Source organism: Olea europaea, unplaced genomic scaffold, assembly GCF_002742605.1.
Source record: "Olea europaea var. sylvestris unplaced genomic scaffold, O_europaea_v1 scaffold1485, whole genome shotgun sequence".
In the NCBI taxonomy this organism is placed as follows: Eukaryota; Viridiplantae; Streptophyta; class Magnoliopsida; order Lamiales; family Oleaceae; genus Olea; species Olea europaea.
The window spans coordinates 1-17,772 of record NW_019232414.1 but is presented as its reverse complement, the minus strand read 5'-3'; the positions used below and the strand labels follow the sequence as shown (position 1 = coordinate 17,772).

The 17,772-nt window shown below is 32.0% G+C and overlaps 1 protein-coding gene and 1 pseudogene across 1 annotated transcript; both read left to right on the top strand.

Moving 5' to 3' along the window:
* Positions 1-5,623: 5,623 nt before the first annotated feature.
* Positions 5,624-7,030, top strand: LOC111376306. The gene is made up of 2 exons (XM_022999254.1): positions 5,624-6,263; positions 6,510-7,030. The coding sequence occupies exons 1-2, from the start codon at positions 5,624-5,626 to the stop codon at positions 7,028-7,030; spliced, it is 1,161 nt and encodes a 386-aa protein (XP_022855022.1).
* A 5,877-nt stretch (positions 7,031-12,907) lies between these two features.
* Positions 12,908-15,214, top strand: LOC111376302 (annotated as a pseudogene).
* The last annotated feature ends 2,558 nt before the right edge of the window (positions 15,215-17,772 follow it).

Sequence of the window (17,772 nt, the reverse complement as noted above, 5' to 3'; positions counted from 1 at the left end):
GGTAGGGAACCAACTTTTTCCTGTATGATGGGAACTGGAACAACAACTTGATTAGGTTCAACAAGCATTTCTCTCAACGTGCAATTCCCACTATCTCTAAAATCGTTCTCTAGACACTTAGCAGTAATGGACTCCAAAATTCTAGTACCGCGATTTGGACAGTAAAACTTATATCCCTTTGATCTATCCGGATACCCAATAAAGTAGCCAGGAGTTGATTTAGGGTCTAATTTCTTTTCAAATGGATTATAAATCCTAACCTCAGCTGGACATCCCCAAACTTTAAAGTTAGTCATACTTAGCTTACGTCCTGTCCATAATTCAAAAGGTGTCTTTGCAACAGCTTTACTTGGAACTCTGTTCAAAATATATATAGCTGTTTTCAAAGCTTCACCCCACAAATATTCAGGCAAATCTGTTCTACTCATCATACTTCTGACCATATTTTTTAGAGTTCGATTACGTCTTTCAGAAACACCATTCTGCTCAGGTGTCCCTGGCATGGTGTATTGGGGCACTATTCCACGCTCTTGTAAAAATTTTGCAAAATCACCCATATTTTGATCAGACTCGTCATATTTCTCATAGTACTCACCACCTCGATTAGATCTTACAACTTTGATACTTTTCCCACATTGTTTCTCTACTTCCATTTTAAAAACTTTGAATTTCTCAAGTGCATGTGATTTGTCGTTAATCAAATAAACATATCCATATCGTGAGAAATCATCAATGAAAGTTATGAAATATTTATTCCCACATATAGTGGAAAGCAGAGGTCCACTGATATCAGTGTGAATTAACCCCAAAATTTCATTACTCCTAGTCGAACCCTTCCTCGTAGACTTAGTTAACTTTCCTCTTATACAATCTATACAGGTGTCAAAATTGGAGAAGTCTAAGGAAAGAAGTATCTCATCTTTTACTAATCTTTCCATTCTATCCTTAGAAATATGACCCAATCGCTTATGCCACAACATAGAGGATGATTCGCGAATTAAAGCCCTTTTCTTTAATACATTTGTAACACACGAGATATCACCAAAAGAAGCCAAAGATAATTTGTATAAACCATCACATAAAATGCCATTTCCAATCAAACGAGAATCATTAAATAACTTAACCATTCCATTACCAAAATTAAATGTAAAACCACAAGCATCAAGTTTTGGTATAGAAATTAAATTCCGTCTCATCTGCGGTACATAAACTGTATTTTCCAAAACAAGATAAAAACCAGACTCTAAAGTTAACTTCACTACTCCTATGAATTCAACTTTCACTTGGAATCCATTTGCAACGATCAAGCTTACTTCATTCTCACTTGGCCTCCGTTTGCTTATAAACCCCTGCAAGGAATTCGCAATATGAATACTAGCTCCCGAGTCTAACCACCAAGAATTCAAAGGTACATCTGCTAAAGAAGACTCAAAACAAACTAAGGCCAAGGGAATACCTAGAGAACTCTTCTTCTTTTCCAACCAATTCTTGAACTTAAAACAATCTTTCTGCCAGTTACACTTCTTTTTACAGAACTTACATTGATCATTTTTCTTTATAACTCCTTTGGGACCACTAAAATTTTTATTCTGTTGACTTTGGTGAGACTTATTACCCTTACGAAACTTAGGTTTATGATTATGAGAAGGCCCCCTATTCTGTGATGGCTGAAAAGCTAATTGCACAGTTTCAACAGTTTCACGGCGCATCCTATACTCTTCTTGGACACACACTGCTATGAGGTCATTCAAATTCCACTTATCCCGCTGAGCATTGTAAGCAACTTTAAGCTGATTAAACTTGCTAGGAAGGCTATTCAAAACATGATAGACCAGGAAAGGCTCCGCAATGGGAATGTCAAGAGCCTTTAGTTTAGATGATATATTTATCATTTTCATGACATGCTTCCTAACTCCACTTGTACCGTCATATTTCACGCTCATAAATTTATCCATCAGATCCCCAGTTTCAGCTTTATCAGACTCAATAAATTTTTCTCCTATGGCATCCATAAAACTTTTGGCATTTTCATTATCAGGGATGGCACCTAGAATGGAATCAGATATTGATCGCTTAATGATTTTCAAACAGAGTTTGTTAGCCCTTTCCCACTTTTCATGCTCAGCTACATATTCAACGGTACTCTTATCTGTAGGTTTTTCAAGCTTTTTCTCCATTGCAAAATCCAAGCCCAAAAGACCAAGCGCTATTTCTACGTCTCGTTTTCATCTCACATAGTTATTCCCAGTTAAAGTTTCAATAGCAGACAATTGATTCGAAAGAGATGAGGCATTATAAACTGTGAAAACATAAAATATCACTCTTAATATCATCCAAACTTAATGCATGCAATCAAATAGATGATGAAAAATCCAACTAATTAATATGGGCAATTAATTAGATAATCCGTAATTTAAATCGAAACATATGAATTTTATTATGGTAAAAGTCTAGGTACATCATCATAAAGTTACTTTTGGATCGACAATACAACATGTTATAAGGTACTCTTAAAACACATCATGTAGTTAGTTAACAAAATTACACTGATTTTCGAAATACCAACACCTTTGGGCAGAAGGAAATTTCTAAACCAAAATAAGCTCATTAACTTTCTCATGCCATTTTCCAAAAATATTACATATAATAACACCTTTGGATAAGATATTATATGCAATAAATCAAAAGTTGTTGGGAAAAAATATATGTGTTTTTATTGTAGAGAAATTCAAATAAATAATAATGAGTGTGCCACTTTGGCAGCTACCACCCATTTTTATTTCAAAATATTTCTCTTTGTGGGGACAAATAAGGATCATCTCAAAATTCATAAAAATTCAATCACAAAAGTTATCCAACAAATCATGATCATTAATTGATGAAAGACAAGAAATACATACGTGATTAATATTAAGAGACGAAATTGGCAACAAAATTTCAAAATAAAATTTAACGCTTAAATAATGGCAATACATAACATTTTAATGAAATAATACAAAAGTCGTCAATTAATTTTATTATTTATTCAACATATAATTTTAATCGGGTCAAGTTTAAATAAAGTTTTAATTTGGTCAAAAATAAAATTTTAGGGTCAAAAGTTTAGAAGTTCAAATTTAAGAGCCCCTTATTGAAAATTACATACTAAACACAAATTAAAATAAGGTCCTTCATTATTTAAAATTGCGTGCCTGGTCCTTATTTTCTTTAATTACAAGCAGACCCTTCACTTATTATTTACAAACTTAACCCCCCCAATTTGTAATTGCAAACAGGGGCTAGGAACTTAACAATTTACAACAGGAGCCCTCGTCTACATCTCTCCCAAAACGATAGAAACTGGGTCTTTTTTTTTTCTTTTTTCTTTTTTAACAGAGAAACCCTAAAGAAGACCCAATTTTTCGTCTTGACATGCGGCACCAATTAAGTATACATATTGTAATTATACTATAATTGCCAGTACCTTTTATATTAAAATATTACTTCCCTAACGTTAGGGATTCAATTTTATTTTCAAGAATCGTTAATAGCCAAATAAATAAATTTGGACGAAAAGAATCTCCACATATACACATAAACTATAGCATACTCATTTATATAAACTTTTGTCCAACATGTGTATCATTATTAAATTCAAAATCCATTGGTTTACGTGTTAAATCATGAAACTGAGACACACAAGGCAGAATTCTGACAACATGGCAATCATTTAATACATAAATTAGGCAAAACAGGAGTTTTATTATAACAAGAATATTACTCGTATGTAATTTCTTTTACCAGTCAGAATCCGAATGCAGATTACCAAACCTCCTGCTTTATTATTTTATTTTTATTTTTTATTTTTGAATAAATCTGATCTTAGCATGCAGGCTCTGATACCAATTGTTGAATTTTATTGTAATCATGCTAAGAACAAGAATCACATAATAATAAATTGATAAATCGAATTCATACCTGCGGAAGCCATTGTTGATATGAATAATTGTTGTAATAGTAGCCAAGATCTTCCCCTCCTTACTTCTCACAAAGTAATAGCTATCAATGGGACAAGCCAATAAAAACATATGGAGAGGAGAGGGGACCTAGCCTTTATATATAAGAAATAATTGAACCGTCCCATTACGACTAGAATTCTAATTAGGGTTTATTTCCGGTCCACATACTTTAAATTACCACATCAAATTAATTACAACCCGTAAGGTGTAAAAGGCCCAATTGATCACTTAATAAATTTGGCCCAAACACAAATATCATTATGAGCCATATATCTAACCCGTAAAATTTTGCAATCGAATGTGAAGCCCGCATATGGAATTATTAATTATTCCAACAAAATCACGTTAGGGCTTCTTGCTTCCTCAAAGTTTCAAGCATACAATAACTCTGTCCGGTCTCTCAATCTCTTTGCAATCCAAAAACTCCCAAAAATTCTAATCTCCACTTTGAAGTTTTAATAGATGAAAGAAGAATAGGTAAGTCAATTTTTTTTTTTTCCATTTTGCACCTGTTCTTCGACTTTGAAACTACCCCCTTTCACTTTGCTTATTTTGGTTGAAATAGTCCCTTTTGTGTATGTCATGGACTTCAATTTTTGGGTATTTTACCTGTTCTAATTATTCAAATGATATAGTCCCCTTTTGTTTATGTCAACTGAGATTTTGAAATTAGAATGCATACACATACACACAAATATATATATATATAAAGTCAAGTTATTAAATGAATTGGATGTGCTTTCTGGGAAGTGTATTATACATATTGTGATAATGCTCCATTCACTTTACTAAAACATACAACATACTGACATAGTGATACAACACTATGGTTTTGAACTCTCCTCACATGTTTGCTTGTGGATTTGAAATACTTATTGTGTTAAATAAATTTTTGGGCTAGCTATGTCTTGAGACTATGAATGATTGCATTTTATTTTCTATTTTGAAACTACAAAGGAACGGTTGGGGAGAATTGGTCTTTACAGCCCTTTTTGAATTGAAATTTTCTGGGTCATAATTCCGTTTTCAAAGTATTCTAGCAAAACTGATATAGTGTTTCGGGCATTACAATATTAGTAATGCAACATTCATTTTTTCATAGCTTCAAATTCACTCAGGTATTTGACTTTATGCCCATCAGCTATGGTTACTTTTCCATGACAAGATAGTGCACGTGTAAAAGTACAGTTAGAAATCCCTCATATCGGACTAATTAATAATAATCGATAACTGAGCTAGTTTCTTTTATTAACATGCATAGTGATTCCTTCTTAACCAACTAATTAGTTCTGTGCATCCGTTTGAGAGGTCGACTGTTCAAATTTAAAAATTAACAAAAGAAAACAATATGGTAGAGTAAAACTCTGTAGTCGGGGCTTGGCAAAGGTAGAAGGTAGGAAACCAGCTAGTAGAGCTGATATATATAAAGATGCATATAATCACAAAACATGGGATAACAATGATCCCTTTTTATATATGCTGGCTTGGTGTCATTTTACATTAATGTTGCTGATCACTGTTTTTATATGCTTTGAGTTTATTTTTTTTTAGTTCACAAATGATAATAGTACACCGCAAAGTACTACTCTACCGAAGAATCGTGCTAGAGGAAGAACAGATATAGCATGGGGATGTTGAAGCTAGTTCTATTGGAAATAATTATTAAAAAAAAAATACTTGTTTGCTTGTATTTTGGTAAGACTTTCGCTAGAGGTGGTATTAATAAAGTCAAAAAACATTTAGCGGGATTAAAAGGTGACGTGGATTCGTGTCGTAGGGTACCTCCTGATGTTAGATTCAAGATGAAGGAAAACTTGGAAATCTTTGCTGCAAAAATGCAGGAAACTAAAGATATTTTTGATGAGTGTAACCCACATAATTTTTATTATCAAGAACAAGAAGAGCAAATGTATAGAGATTTAGGTGACGATGATGTTCAAGAAATCATCCCTCTTAGTTCTAAAGAAAAGGGTGTAGTTATTGGAAAAAATGAAAGAAAGGGAATGAGAACTGCAGATTTAAAAGAACAAAAAGGAATTGGTTCTTACTTCATGCCAAGAACAGGACTTGGTAATCAACCAACAATCAAAAGTGTTCTTCAGAGTAAAGAAGCTATAGAGAAATGTGATTTCACTATATTGAAATGGATGATTGATTCGTGTATTCCTTTCAATGCTGTAAATTTTGTGTATTATCAACAAAGTATAGATGTCATAGCTAGCATGGGTCCTAGCTATAAAGGCCCGAACTTTCACAGTCTTCGTGGTTATTTGTTGGCTAAAAATATCTAGAAGGTAAAGAATTATGTTGAAAGTTATCGTTCAACATTGAAGACGACTGGTTGTACAATTATGGCAGATTGTTAGACAGATCAATGTAAAATAACTCTTATTAATTTTTTAGTTTATTGTTTGAAAGGAACATTATTCTTAAAATCCACAGATACATCAAATAAATCAAAAAGTGCTGACATGTTATACAAGTTATTTTGAAATGTTGTATTATTTGTAGGTTCAGAATATGTGGTTCATATGGTGACGAACAATGTTGCAAATTATGTTGTCGCTGGTAGGTTATTGGAGCAAGAGTTTCAAACATTATTTTGGTCTCCATGTGCAGCCCATTGCATTAATATAATGTTTCATGATATTGGTAAGCTTAATGAAGTTAGTAATGTAGTATCTCAAGCATCAAAAATCACGAAATACATATACAACCATTACTACGCATTACATTTGATGAGGAAGTTTGCCAAAAGAAAGGAAATACTTCGACCCGCTACTACTCATTTTGCCACTAACTTTATTACTCTACAAAGCATATTGGCACAAAAAGATCCATTAAGAGCAATGGTGACAACTAGAGAATGGACTTATCAACATATGCAAAGGAAAGTAAAGGAAAAAAGATTTGTTGATGAAGTACTTGATTCTGTGTTTTGGAAAGAATGCACTACTATGGTGCAACTTACTGAGCCCCTCATTCGTGTTCTACGAATTGTTGATAGTGATGAAAGGCCTTTGATGGGATAATTGTATGAAGCTATTCATGTGGCAAAAAGTGAGATGAAGCGCAAATTTCAAAGACGGAAGAATAGAGTGGCTTCTTATTTGCAAATTATTTAGAATCGATGGGATAGCCAATTGCGTAAGAATCTTCACGTCGCTGGATATTGGTTAAACCCTTCTTTCCAATACAATAATCCTAATATGGAAAATCATAGACATACTATTTCAGGACTTTTAAATGTAATCAAGAGATATGCTTATGGTCAACCTAATTTAAGAAGCAAATAAACTTGTGAAATGAGACTATTTAGGCAAGCACATGGTGACTATTCAGATTTTGGTTTATTTAACATATGCCTATTTTAATTCCTCTTTGTTTTGATACAGATGAATGATGGATGTGTTATGGTAGTAGTGCACCAAATCTACAAAAACCTGCAATTCGAATATTAAGTCAAACATATAGTTCTTCAGGTTGTGAGAGAAATTGGAGTATATTTGAATATATTCATTCTAAAAAGAGAAATAGACTCGAGCACCAAAGGCTTACTGATCTTGTTTATGTTCACTATAATTTGCAATTGCAACAACGGTAATTTTATTTAAATAAATCTTTTCATCTTTTTGTGATTTTTTTTAAATTTTAAGATTTTGCTTTCTTTTACTAGAATTATATTTTGATTAATTATAAATTGGATAATGAACTTTGTTTAGGAATTATTTCAAAAATAGAAATTATGATCCTATCGACTTCGAAAGGTTTGGCATTTATGGTAATTGGGTGTTAGAGGAGGATCCACCGAATATGGTAGATGATGAGTTGGAAACATTTCGTCGTGATTTGGGTGCATGCTCTATACAAAATGATTTATTAGTAGAAAATGGAAAAAAAATTATTATTCAATGAAAATAGATAATAATAGTTTTTGATAGGAATTGACCCGATGGCTCAGCACCGGGTCACCGATTAAACCACTAACTCATTAACCCACCGCATTATTCGGGTTGACATCCATGTCAGGTCTAATAACTATGGTAACAAGTATTTTATTACTTTTGTCAACGATAGTACAAAATACTGTTATGTGTATCTGCTTAAAAGTAAAGACGTAGCTATAGAGAAATTTGCTCTCTATAAGAATAAAGTTGAAAATAAACTTAATAAGAAAATTAAAGTGCTGCAAAGTGATCGAGGTAGTGAGTATGAAGCATCATTTGCTGAATTATGTGTACAATATGGAATCATACATAAAATCACTGCATCTTATTCTCCGCAACAAAATGGTATTACTAAACAGAAAAATCGTACCTTATAAGAAATGATGAATGTAATGCTAGTAAGTTCTGAATTACCTCAAAACATATGGGGAGAAGTTATGTTATCAGCAAATTACCTTTTAAATAAGATGCCCCAAAAAAAATGGAAAAGACCCCTTATGAGTTATGGAAAGGAAGATAGTTTTCTTATAAATACTTATGAGTGTGGTGATGTCTTGCCATGGAATCATACATAAAATCACTGCATCTTATTCTCCGCAACAAAATGGTATTACTAAACAGAAAAATCGTACCTTAAAAGAAATGATGAATGTAATGCTAGTAAGTTCTGAATTACCTCAAAACATGTGGAGAGAAGTTATGTTATCAGCAAATTACCTTTTAAATAAGATGCCCCGAAAAAAAATGGAAAAGACCCCTTATGAGTTATGGAAAGGAAGATAGTTTTCTTATAAATACTTATGAGTGTGGTGATGTCTTGCCAAAGTGGCTGTTCCAATACCAAAAAAGGTAAAGATATGCTCAAAAATAGTAAATTGCATCTTCATTGGCTATGCACATAATAGTAGTGCTTATCGATTTCTTGTGTATGATTCTAAATTCTCAGACATACACAAAAACACGATATTAAAATCAAGAAATACTTCATTCTTTGAACATGTATTTTCGCACAAGTCCAAAGAGGAAGCAACCTCCTCTAAACGAACATAAGATACTATGACTGAAAATAGTTATGAGCAAGAATTAGAAGAAGAGATTGAGGTTAGAACTAGCAGACATGAAAGGATAGAAAAATCTTATGGTCCTGATTTTTTGACTTACATGCTAGAAAGTGAACTTCAAAGTGATCAAGAAGTTGTAAATTCTTCAGAAGGACCTCAATAGAAAGATGTCATTAAAAGTGAAATAGATTTCATACTACAAAATCATACATAGGAGCTAGTGGATTTTCCTCCATGAAGTAAACCAGTAGGCTAAAAATGAATTTTCAAAAGAAAAATGAAAGCAGATGGAACTATCGAAAAGTATAAGACTATATTAGAAATAAAAGGTTACAAATAAAGGGAAGACCTTGATTACTTTGATACGTATTCTCGAGTGACGGGAATGACGTGTATTAGGATGATACTTGCAATTGTCGCTCTGCGAAATCTTAAAGTACATATGTTAAAACTGTCTTTTGAAATGGAGATTTAGAAGAAGAAATTTATATGGAACAACTTGAGATATTTTTATCACAGGGCAAGAAAAGAAAGTCTGTAAATTGGTTAAATCATTATATGGCTTGAAACAAGCACCAAAATAATGGCATGAAAAATTTGATAATGTCATGATGGAAAGTGGATTTAAAATCAATGAGAGTGATAAATATGTTTATATCAAAGACACTGAAGATTGTTATGTCATTTTATGTCTATACGTTGATGACATGCTTATTGTTGGCAATGACAATAAGATGTTTAAATCCACTAAAGATATGTTAAATTCCAGATTTGACATGAAAGATATGATTTAGTGGATGTCATACTTGGAGTCAAAATTTTAAGAACATCAAATGGGCTTGTTCTAAGTCAGTCGCATTATATGAACAAAAACTTAGAAAAGTTCAATAAGAATGATACTGGTTTAGCTAGAACACCGATAGATACAAGTCAACATCAATCTAAAATCAACTTCTTAGAGGATATTCTAAGATAGTCAAAATCTGTGCCAACAATTTACATATATTGTCACAGTCAATTAGCAATTGGAAGGGCACAGAGTAACATGTACAATGATAAATCTAGACATATGCATCGTAGAAATAATACAATAAGACAACTAATCTCAATTGGAGTTATCACTATTGATTATGTGAGGTCAAAAGATAACATTGCGGATCTGCTAATCAAAGGGTTAAATAGAGAGTTAGTTGAGAAATCATCGAGAAGAATGGGACTTAAGCACTTGAACGGATAAGTTATTACAAAGGAAACTCAAACTAGTTTACTGGAGATCCCAAGATCTGGGTACAAAGAGACAACCTAATTGTAAAGACTTAATTAATTCATTGTGGGGGATGTTACATCCTGTCCATTCCTCTGATGTAACAATGATGCCCATAAAGATAAAGGATAAGTAATAGGATTTTAATGATCCTTATGCATCAAAATTTGAGCCAAGTAATACGAGTTACTTGTAATAAGAAATCATCTATGTGAGAGAGAAGTGGGGCCGCTTCTAAAAAAATTGTAAGGGCTCAATTCTTATAAACTCTCACAGAACTAGGTGTATGTTCATGGCCAAAACGAGCATAATAATGAAAATAGAATTGTGTTAGGAAGAATCCTGTGTATAGTATATCATCATTTACACAACGGAAGAACAGTCCAAAAATCGTGCATCTACTGGTAAGCTAATAAAGTAAATATATTTTGACAAAGAAATGTTCAAAGGGTAATACCTACCTATCCTATGCAGGTTTCAACCGTTGAATTTTATCACCAAGTCTTTTGTTTCACAGTCTTGTGTCTCTCCCAATTTTCATTCATATGGGAGATTGTTGGAAAAAAAAATGGGTTGAGTGGCTAACTTTGGTACCAAATTTGAGAGGAACCCGGTTCGTTATTTGGGAAGTTCAAGATTAATTTGTGTTCTCCTCTGTGAGAATATCGAAATCATGTATTTACTTGCCAAAAATGATATTCAGGTAAATAAGAAATTGGAGCTCAAAGTGTGTCAATTAAAAGGAGTTTATGTTGTTGGAGGGAAATCATTTAAGGTTGTCCCATATAGAAAAATTATGAAAACAAATATAACATTAAATAGGATTGCACATTGGAATGGTGTGATCATATGTAGCATAGAAGCTCTCTCTACGTACACGAGCAGAAGGGCAAATCGAACTAAAATAAGCTTTGGAAGTGAAAATTGACCCTTTACAAAAGCCTATGTTTTGCTAATTTTTTTCTTCCAACTGACCATTTGAATTCTGAAACTCCAATATTCATTGTTATTATATATGAGTTAATGGCATTCATGGTGCTGAGCCTATATATAACCTGATTTCTAACAATTCTACACAAGAAGAAAAAACAAGAGAAAACTTTGCAGCATATAGTTTCTGCACATATTTACAAAACATAGTTTCTGCATATTTTGGTCTGCATACTGCATAGTCACACAGTCGATGATATTGTTCAAACACAAATTCAGTTCGACAAAGTAGTATTTGAGGTGTTCAAATCCTACTGGCCATCTGTTGTATCCTGAGAGATAAACGTTCGATTTAATCCTCAAGCACCTACGATGAGGGAGATAAATTTATTTTCAGGAAACAGTGTTCACACAAGCCTCGGTTGAAATATTTCTTGCTTTTGGCTAATTAGTTTACTTGTTTTGTTTTATTAAAAATTAATCTTTATTTGGAGAACTAAATTAATTTATTCAGTTTATTGTAATTTAATCTGCTATATTTTGGTTAGTATCCAAGTTCAATGCATATATAGTATATGTAAGACCGGTATATGCAAATACGGTAAGCTGTTACATATACAATAGGCTGTATATACGGTAAGCTGCAGATACGATATGTTTAAATGCAGTATGTTACATATACTATATGTGTAAATTCGGTATCTAAATTGCATATACGGTATTTGTTAATTCGGTATTCATTCCCAACCATTTAATCCAATAGGGCATTTGATGGCTTGTTTGTGCTTTTTGGGATGATCATGAAGTTTTTTGTCATTCTCTTTATAAAAATAAACATGAAGAAAGCTATAAAACAATAAAAATAAAGAAAGTTACAAATGAAGTCCCGTAACTTTTTAAAAGTACAAATAGATCACACTTAAAATAATTAAATACATTTTAACACAAATATTTTTAAAAAAATTCATATTCCCCAATCAAGCTCATCTGCCCACAAAAATTAGCAACTAGATTGCAAAAGTACAACCGACAGTTGCATTTGTGGAAGTGTTGTTTGGCTGCAACTTGGAGGGAAATAAGATGGGAAGGTGTTGACAAAAGTTGGTGAGTCAGAATGGTAGGGGAAGATAATTTTATTTTATTTTTTAAGTTCCCTTTTTGTTATTATATGTGTAATTGTTGTATGTGTAATTTATTATATATTTGAAAAATTATGGCATTTTATTTGCAATTTTTACGTTTTGTTTTACTGCTTTCTTTTATTTATTTATTTTTAAAAATTTAAAAGAATGATAAATCTGTCATTTAATTACCAAAATTGAGGAAATGATGAGTTTTGCTACATAATTGAAAGGTCCGTATGAATTATGCTAAAAAAAAATTTGAGGATAAATTTTTTACTCTTAAAACTGCTGTAAATGTATAACTGTCAAAGTATATTTTTCTTGTGCTTGATAAAGAAAGATATGATGTTAATTTAGCCCTTTATTTTGTATTTTTGTTTTATTTTATCTAATTTACATTTGGTTTATAAGCTTCTTATGCACAATCACAAAATTAAGAGAAACAAAAGATGTTTTCAGTATGCTCAATGGGTGTCATTTCTAGATTTTTACTTCGATTTTAAGTGCTGTGGTAAACCTAAGTGGTTTGATGGTTGGAAGTGTGAATTCTGTTATGCTCTTTCTTACTATTATCTAAGATAAAATGGCAATGATTTACTTTCACAAGTTGGATGTGAAATTTCAAGTGCAGGTACTTTACAAGATTGATAGTTTTTTTTCCTAGTATTACTTTGCACTCTTCCAACAGTAGACTTATTTAAATTATCTTAGCATGGTAACCAACAACTGCAGGACTGTGGAGAACAAAACATACAGGTTGATTGCCATTGGAGCGTAATTACTGTCAAATCATTTTTGGCTTACTTGGTGGGAAGTCTGTATTTATTATACTACCCAATCCTACAAGTATTTTGTACTGAACATGCACTTTATGCTTACATCAACATTCAAAAGTTCCCTTCATTACTAATGTTGTAAGCTCATGCAATGCAGATAGAGATTGTGTTGGCCTATCATCTGACGTTTCAGCAATATATCTTTCTATGAAAAATTCAAACCTAGAATGTGTTGATGAAAATAATCAAGATCGTATATCAGTTGATGTTTGTCAAGAAGATACTGAAGGTGAAGAATTTGATGATTTTGATCCATATTTTTCTCATAAAGATTTACCTAACCTGTCCCCGATTGTCCTGACATTTTGTCTGTGCTATTACCTAAACAAACAAGAAGCTGTCCATCAACAACTCTACTCCTTGACTTGGACGGTAAGGGCATTCACATTATTTTCCCTTTTCTTAGGTACTGTTTTTGTTTCTTGTAGTTGTGGGATAAATGTAAAGAACTTGCTCCAAATTTGCCTTTAAAAGGTTAATAAAACATTACGTAACTGTGTTTTTTTTTTTTTTTTTTTTTTTTAAGAAAGACTTTACCAGAAACTTGTAATTTATATTATTTGGACAACTTATAAAAGAAGTCATTTCAAGATAATCAGTTATTATTAAACACTAGCAGTGTTGATATAATATTAGTCGGGATATAAAATATAATAAATTGTTCTTAAATACAGTTAGTAATCTAAATTCTGCTAATTAACAAAGTTATTATTCTTGACAGAGTTTCGAAAAAGTCGAAGAGGAGAAGAAGGAAATGGAAACAAGAAATTAAGAATAAAAAATGATATTTGCCTCCGCTTATATGCTTTTAGGATTTTCGACAAATAATTTAGAGCATTAACAAGCCTTCAATAAGGAAGCTTAAAAGCAAAATGATTCTTTCGAGTCGAACTTGTTGAAATCTTAAAGAAGGTTTAAATATGTATTAGAATGAGGAAAAATCAAATGTAGAAAGTGAATGATGATATCGTATGTTATTTTCTTATATTTGGAATTGAAAATCTATCATCTATTTATAGATTTCTAACATTATACCACGAAAAGGCTTCAAACACTCATAAAACATTGGGAACTTTTCATCAAAAGATACCAGAAATTCAAATGAAAAACCAGCCCAACGACTAGATTTTTGAACTATACATACGCATGGTTATATCCTTGCATACGCATAGTAGAGGCAAAATTGATTCTGTTTTCTGCAGACAAAGTTGTGCTTACACATGGCCATTTAGCTTGTGCTTAAGCATAATTAAGTAGAAATGACCCAACTTTGCCTTTCATTTTCATCCAATGCCGTCTTTCAACATCATCATTAATTCATTCACATTTCAACCTAAAGAAGGGGCCCGAATTTTGAACAACAAACAATTATATAAATAGAGACATTGGTGCACTCCACACTCGAACCATTTGATGATGCAGATTTCACATTCTATGTTAATTTTGACCAGACAGAGTGCACAATATATGACTACATTTGCAATGCCGTCCTCATCTCAGAGATTTCTTTGGGATAGTTTCCAGTCTTTTTGAAATTATTATATTTCGATTGTGCTACATGAATATAATGATTTTATTTTTTTGATAATTCAGGTGTCCAAACTTTGTCTGAGTAATTCTGAGGAGTGACGGTCTTCCCTCCTAGCTCACCACCCGGAATATAATGATTTATATACACATGATTTGGTAAGATATGATTCGATCAAAATTTCTTCAACCAAATAAAAAAAAAGTTTCTCATTCTCTTTTTGACACATAATCAGTATGTAAATCATTATATATAAGTAGCACTGCTCATATTTACTGCTAGTCAAAGCATTTCTGAATGTGCTAGACTCTAAGAGAAAATATTTCGACATCACATTTATCGAAATTCTTGCCTGCTTGTTGATGGAAATTTTCTCAAAGATTTATCAGTTCTTGGTCATCATTTGACACGTGTTATTATAATAGATAACTCGCCTCAGGTAATGGTGGCTGGCCTCTTCTGCATATATTTGAATTTAGCTCTTTTGCACAAAGCTTTTTCATTACCTTTTCCTCTTATCTTCTAAGTCTCTAACCTGTTACATTTTTCGTCTTTTTGCTTAAATGTGTGAATAATGACTTATTTATCTTCGTATGTAAATACAGAAGCATGTACTAAGCTTAATATTTTTACTTATGTGTACTTGCTAGTAGGAGCGGACGCAGATATTTTGAGTTAGGAGCACAATCAAATTATGTACAAATCGAATATTTTTTCTTGATTTTTGAATGATTCATACTTTTCTCAAGAAAATGCATATTTACATTTAGAAAATATTTTTCATTAATATTTTGCTCATTATGTACTTTTAATTTATATTTCCTTGTGGATGGTTTATTCATCAAGTAAAAAGTTATTAAATTGACAAATGATTTGATTTATGACTGACTATCTTGGAGTCGATCATAATGAAACCTAGTTAAAAAGTTTGGTAGTGTTTAAACAGTTTAATTAACAAATAGATAAGACTGAGTGGTGGATAAGTAGGTAGCATTTGTGATTTTTTCAAAATGTGTGGATAAAAAGTAAGTTTATCGTTTATAAACATTAGACCAACATAGGTTTAACATTCGTTTGGGAAGAATTTAATTTATAAATAAATGAAATGAGTAATTAGCATCCGTTTGGGAAGATTTTAATTTATAAATAAATAGAAATAGATAATTGAATATATTTCCCAATCTATTGAAATGTATATGATTTATATGATTTTGTCAATAGATTATCCTACTAAGTCCTATTCTACAAGAATGCTAATCATAAGTTCGTAATTGAAAAACAAAACATGAAAGAATTAATTGATTTGAGTTATTTCTAACCAAACTTTAAACTAAGCCCACATTTGATTTTCATTCTTTGGTTACAGAAATAAAAAATATGATCGTTATCCAATACATCAAGTCACCATATTTGACTTTGTATCTCTTGTGTGGATCTCGTATTAAATGGATGCTCATTGAATTATACCATTGATTACCACTTGCTCACCAAAAAATAAATGGTAACTGAATGCTCACTCAACTTTCAATTAATTTACCCATCCATCACTAGATCTAAATCCGTCTGTACAGTTAGCCAATAAATTCCACGTAGATATAAAAAAATGACTTGGACGATGAATTAATCCCACGTCATCTAAAATTATTATTTTTTAAGTTAGTTGAATACACGTTGGATAAGAATGCAATTGTTAAAATAGCAATTTTATTCCATTTTCCATCAAAAATGATGATCTCCATAGAAGAGAGAAATCTGAAATCCCCAATTGAAACCTAACCCTATGAAGAACCAAATTCGTCAATAAAATCTCTTCATCCACTTCTCCGAATCATGAGATTGGCTTCTATCTGCCGGTATTGAAGAAGTAAAGGAGACGGGCTTATATTCTACTAGTATTGCAGCAATAATTCAGCATTCAATGATCGATTCTTTGAGAAAGAAGCCTCAGCAAGGAAAACTGAGGAAGAAAATCGAATTGATTCCTCACAATTTTACTTTTCGGTTCTTTTTTTTTCGAATGAACTCATCAAGCCATATCCAAAGCTGCAATTTGCCAAAGGTCGTCAGTGAATTGATGCAGACTTCACACCTCCATCTTCTTATGAAATTTCATCATGCAGATTTAATTGTAGATGAATCATATAACCAAATTTTTTTATTTTTTATTTTTTATCAAGAACGACGCAGACGATTGGAATGAACCGTGCAGTGTAAATTTCAATTAATTGGGATGTGGATATAGAACTTCTTGGATATGGATTACAAAGCTGAAATTACCAATTGAATGAGTTAGATTAGAAGATGTGATTTGAAGATGAAGATGAAGATGATTTGGGGATAAATTTCATCTCTGATTTCTTAGAACTGTGATTTTGGCATTCCAAAAAACAATTGTTAATAATTTATGATTTTGGGATTTAAAAAATAATAATTTTAGATGACGGGGAATTAATTCATCGTCCAAGTCATTTTTTATATCTACGTGGAATTTATTGGCTAACTGTACAGACGGATTTAGATCTAGTGATGAATGGGTAAATTAATGAAAAGTTGGGTGAGCATTCAGTTACCATTTATTCTTTAGTGAGCAAGTGGTAACCAATGGTAAAATTCAGTGAGCAGCCATTTAATTAACTCCTATTTACATAGCAAAAAACGAAATCTGAAAACAAATTGTTTATTGGAAAATCTAATCTCTCTATCAATTCTCAGATTACAAGACATGGCTTCTACTAAGGTAATTAAAAATCTGATCTCCTTTTCAATTTTGATTTGATTCTGTCTAGTTTTTACTTTTCTGATTTATAAATTTGTTGTTGATTTTGTATTAGGTTGAAGTCGAGGGAAGTTAGATGAAATTGAAGCATCTAGGATTTGTAATGATTCTGGCGATCAACGCTGTGGAGATGGTATCGAATCTCTACAATTACGAAGCAGAATTTCAGTCCGCTCAATTCAGCTGTTGGCACTTTGGAAAATGCCGTTAAGGCTGTTGTTGGTCCAGTTTACAACAAATTTAAGGATGTTCCTGGCGAAGTTCTTGTTTTTCTTAACAAGAAGGTACTTTTGATTTTTTTTTTTTTT

Coding starts and splice junctions, on each gene's coding strand:
- LOC111376306 (XM_022999254.1), top strand. CDS start 5,624: ATGGGGATGTTGAAGCTAGTTCTATTGGAAATAATTATTAAAAAAAAA. Junction 6,264..6,509: donor GAACTTTCACAGTCTTCGTG/GTTATTTGTTGG, acceptor TATTATTTGTAG/GTTCAGAATATGTGGTTCAT.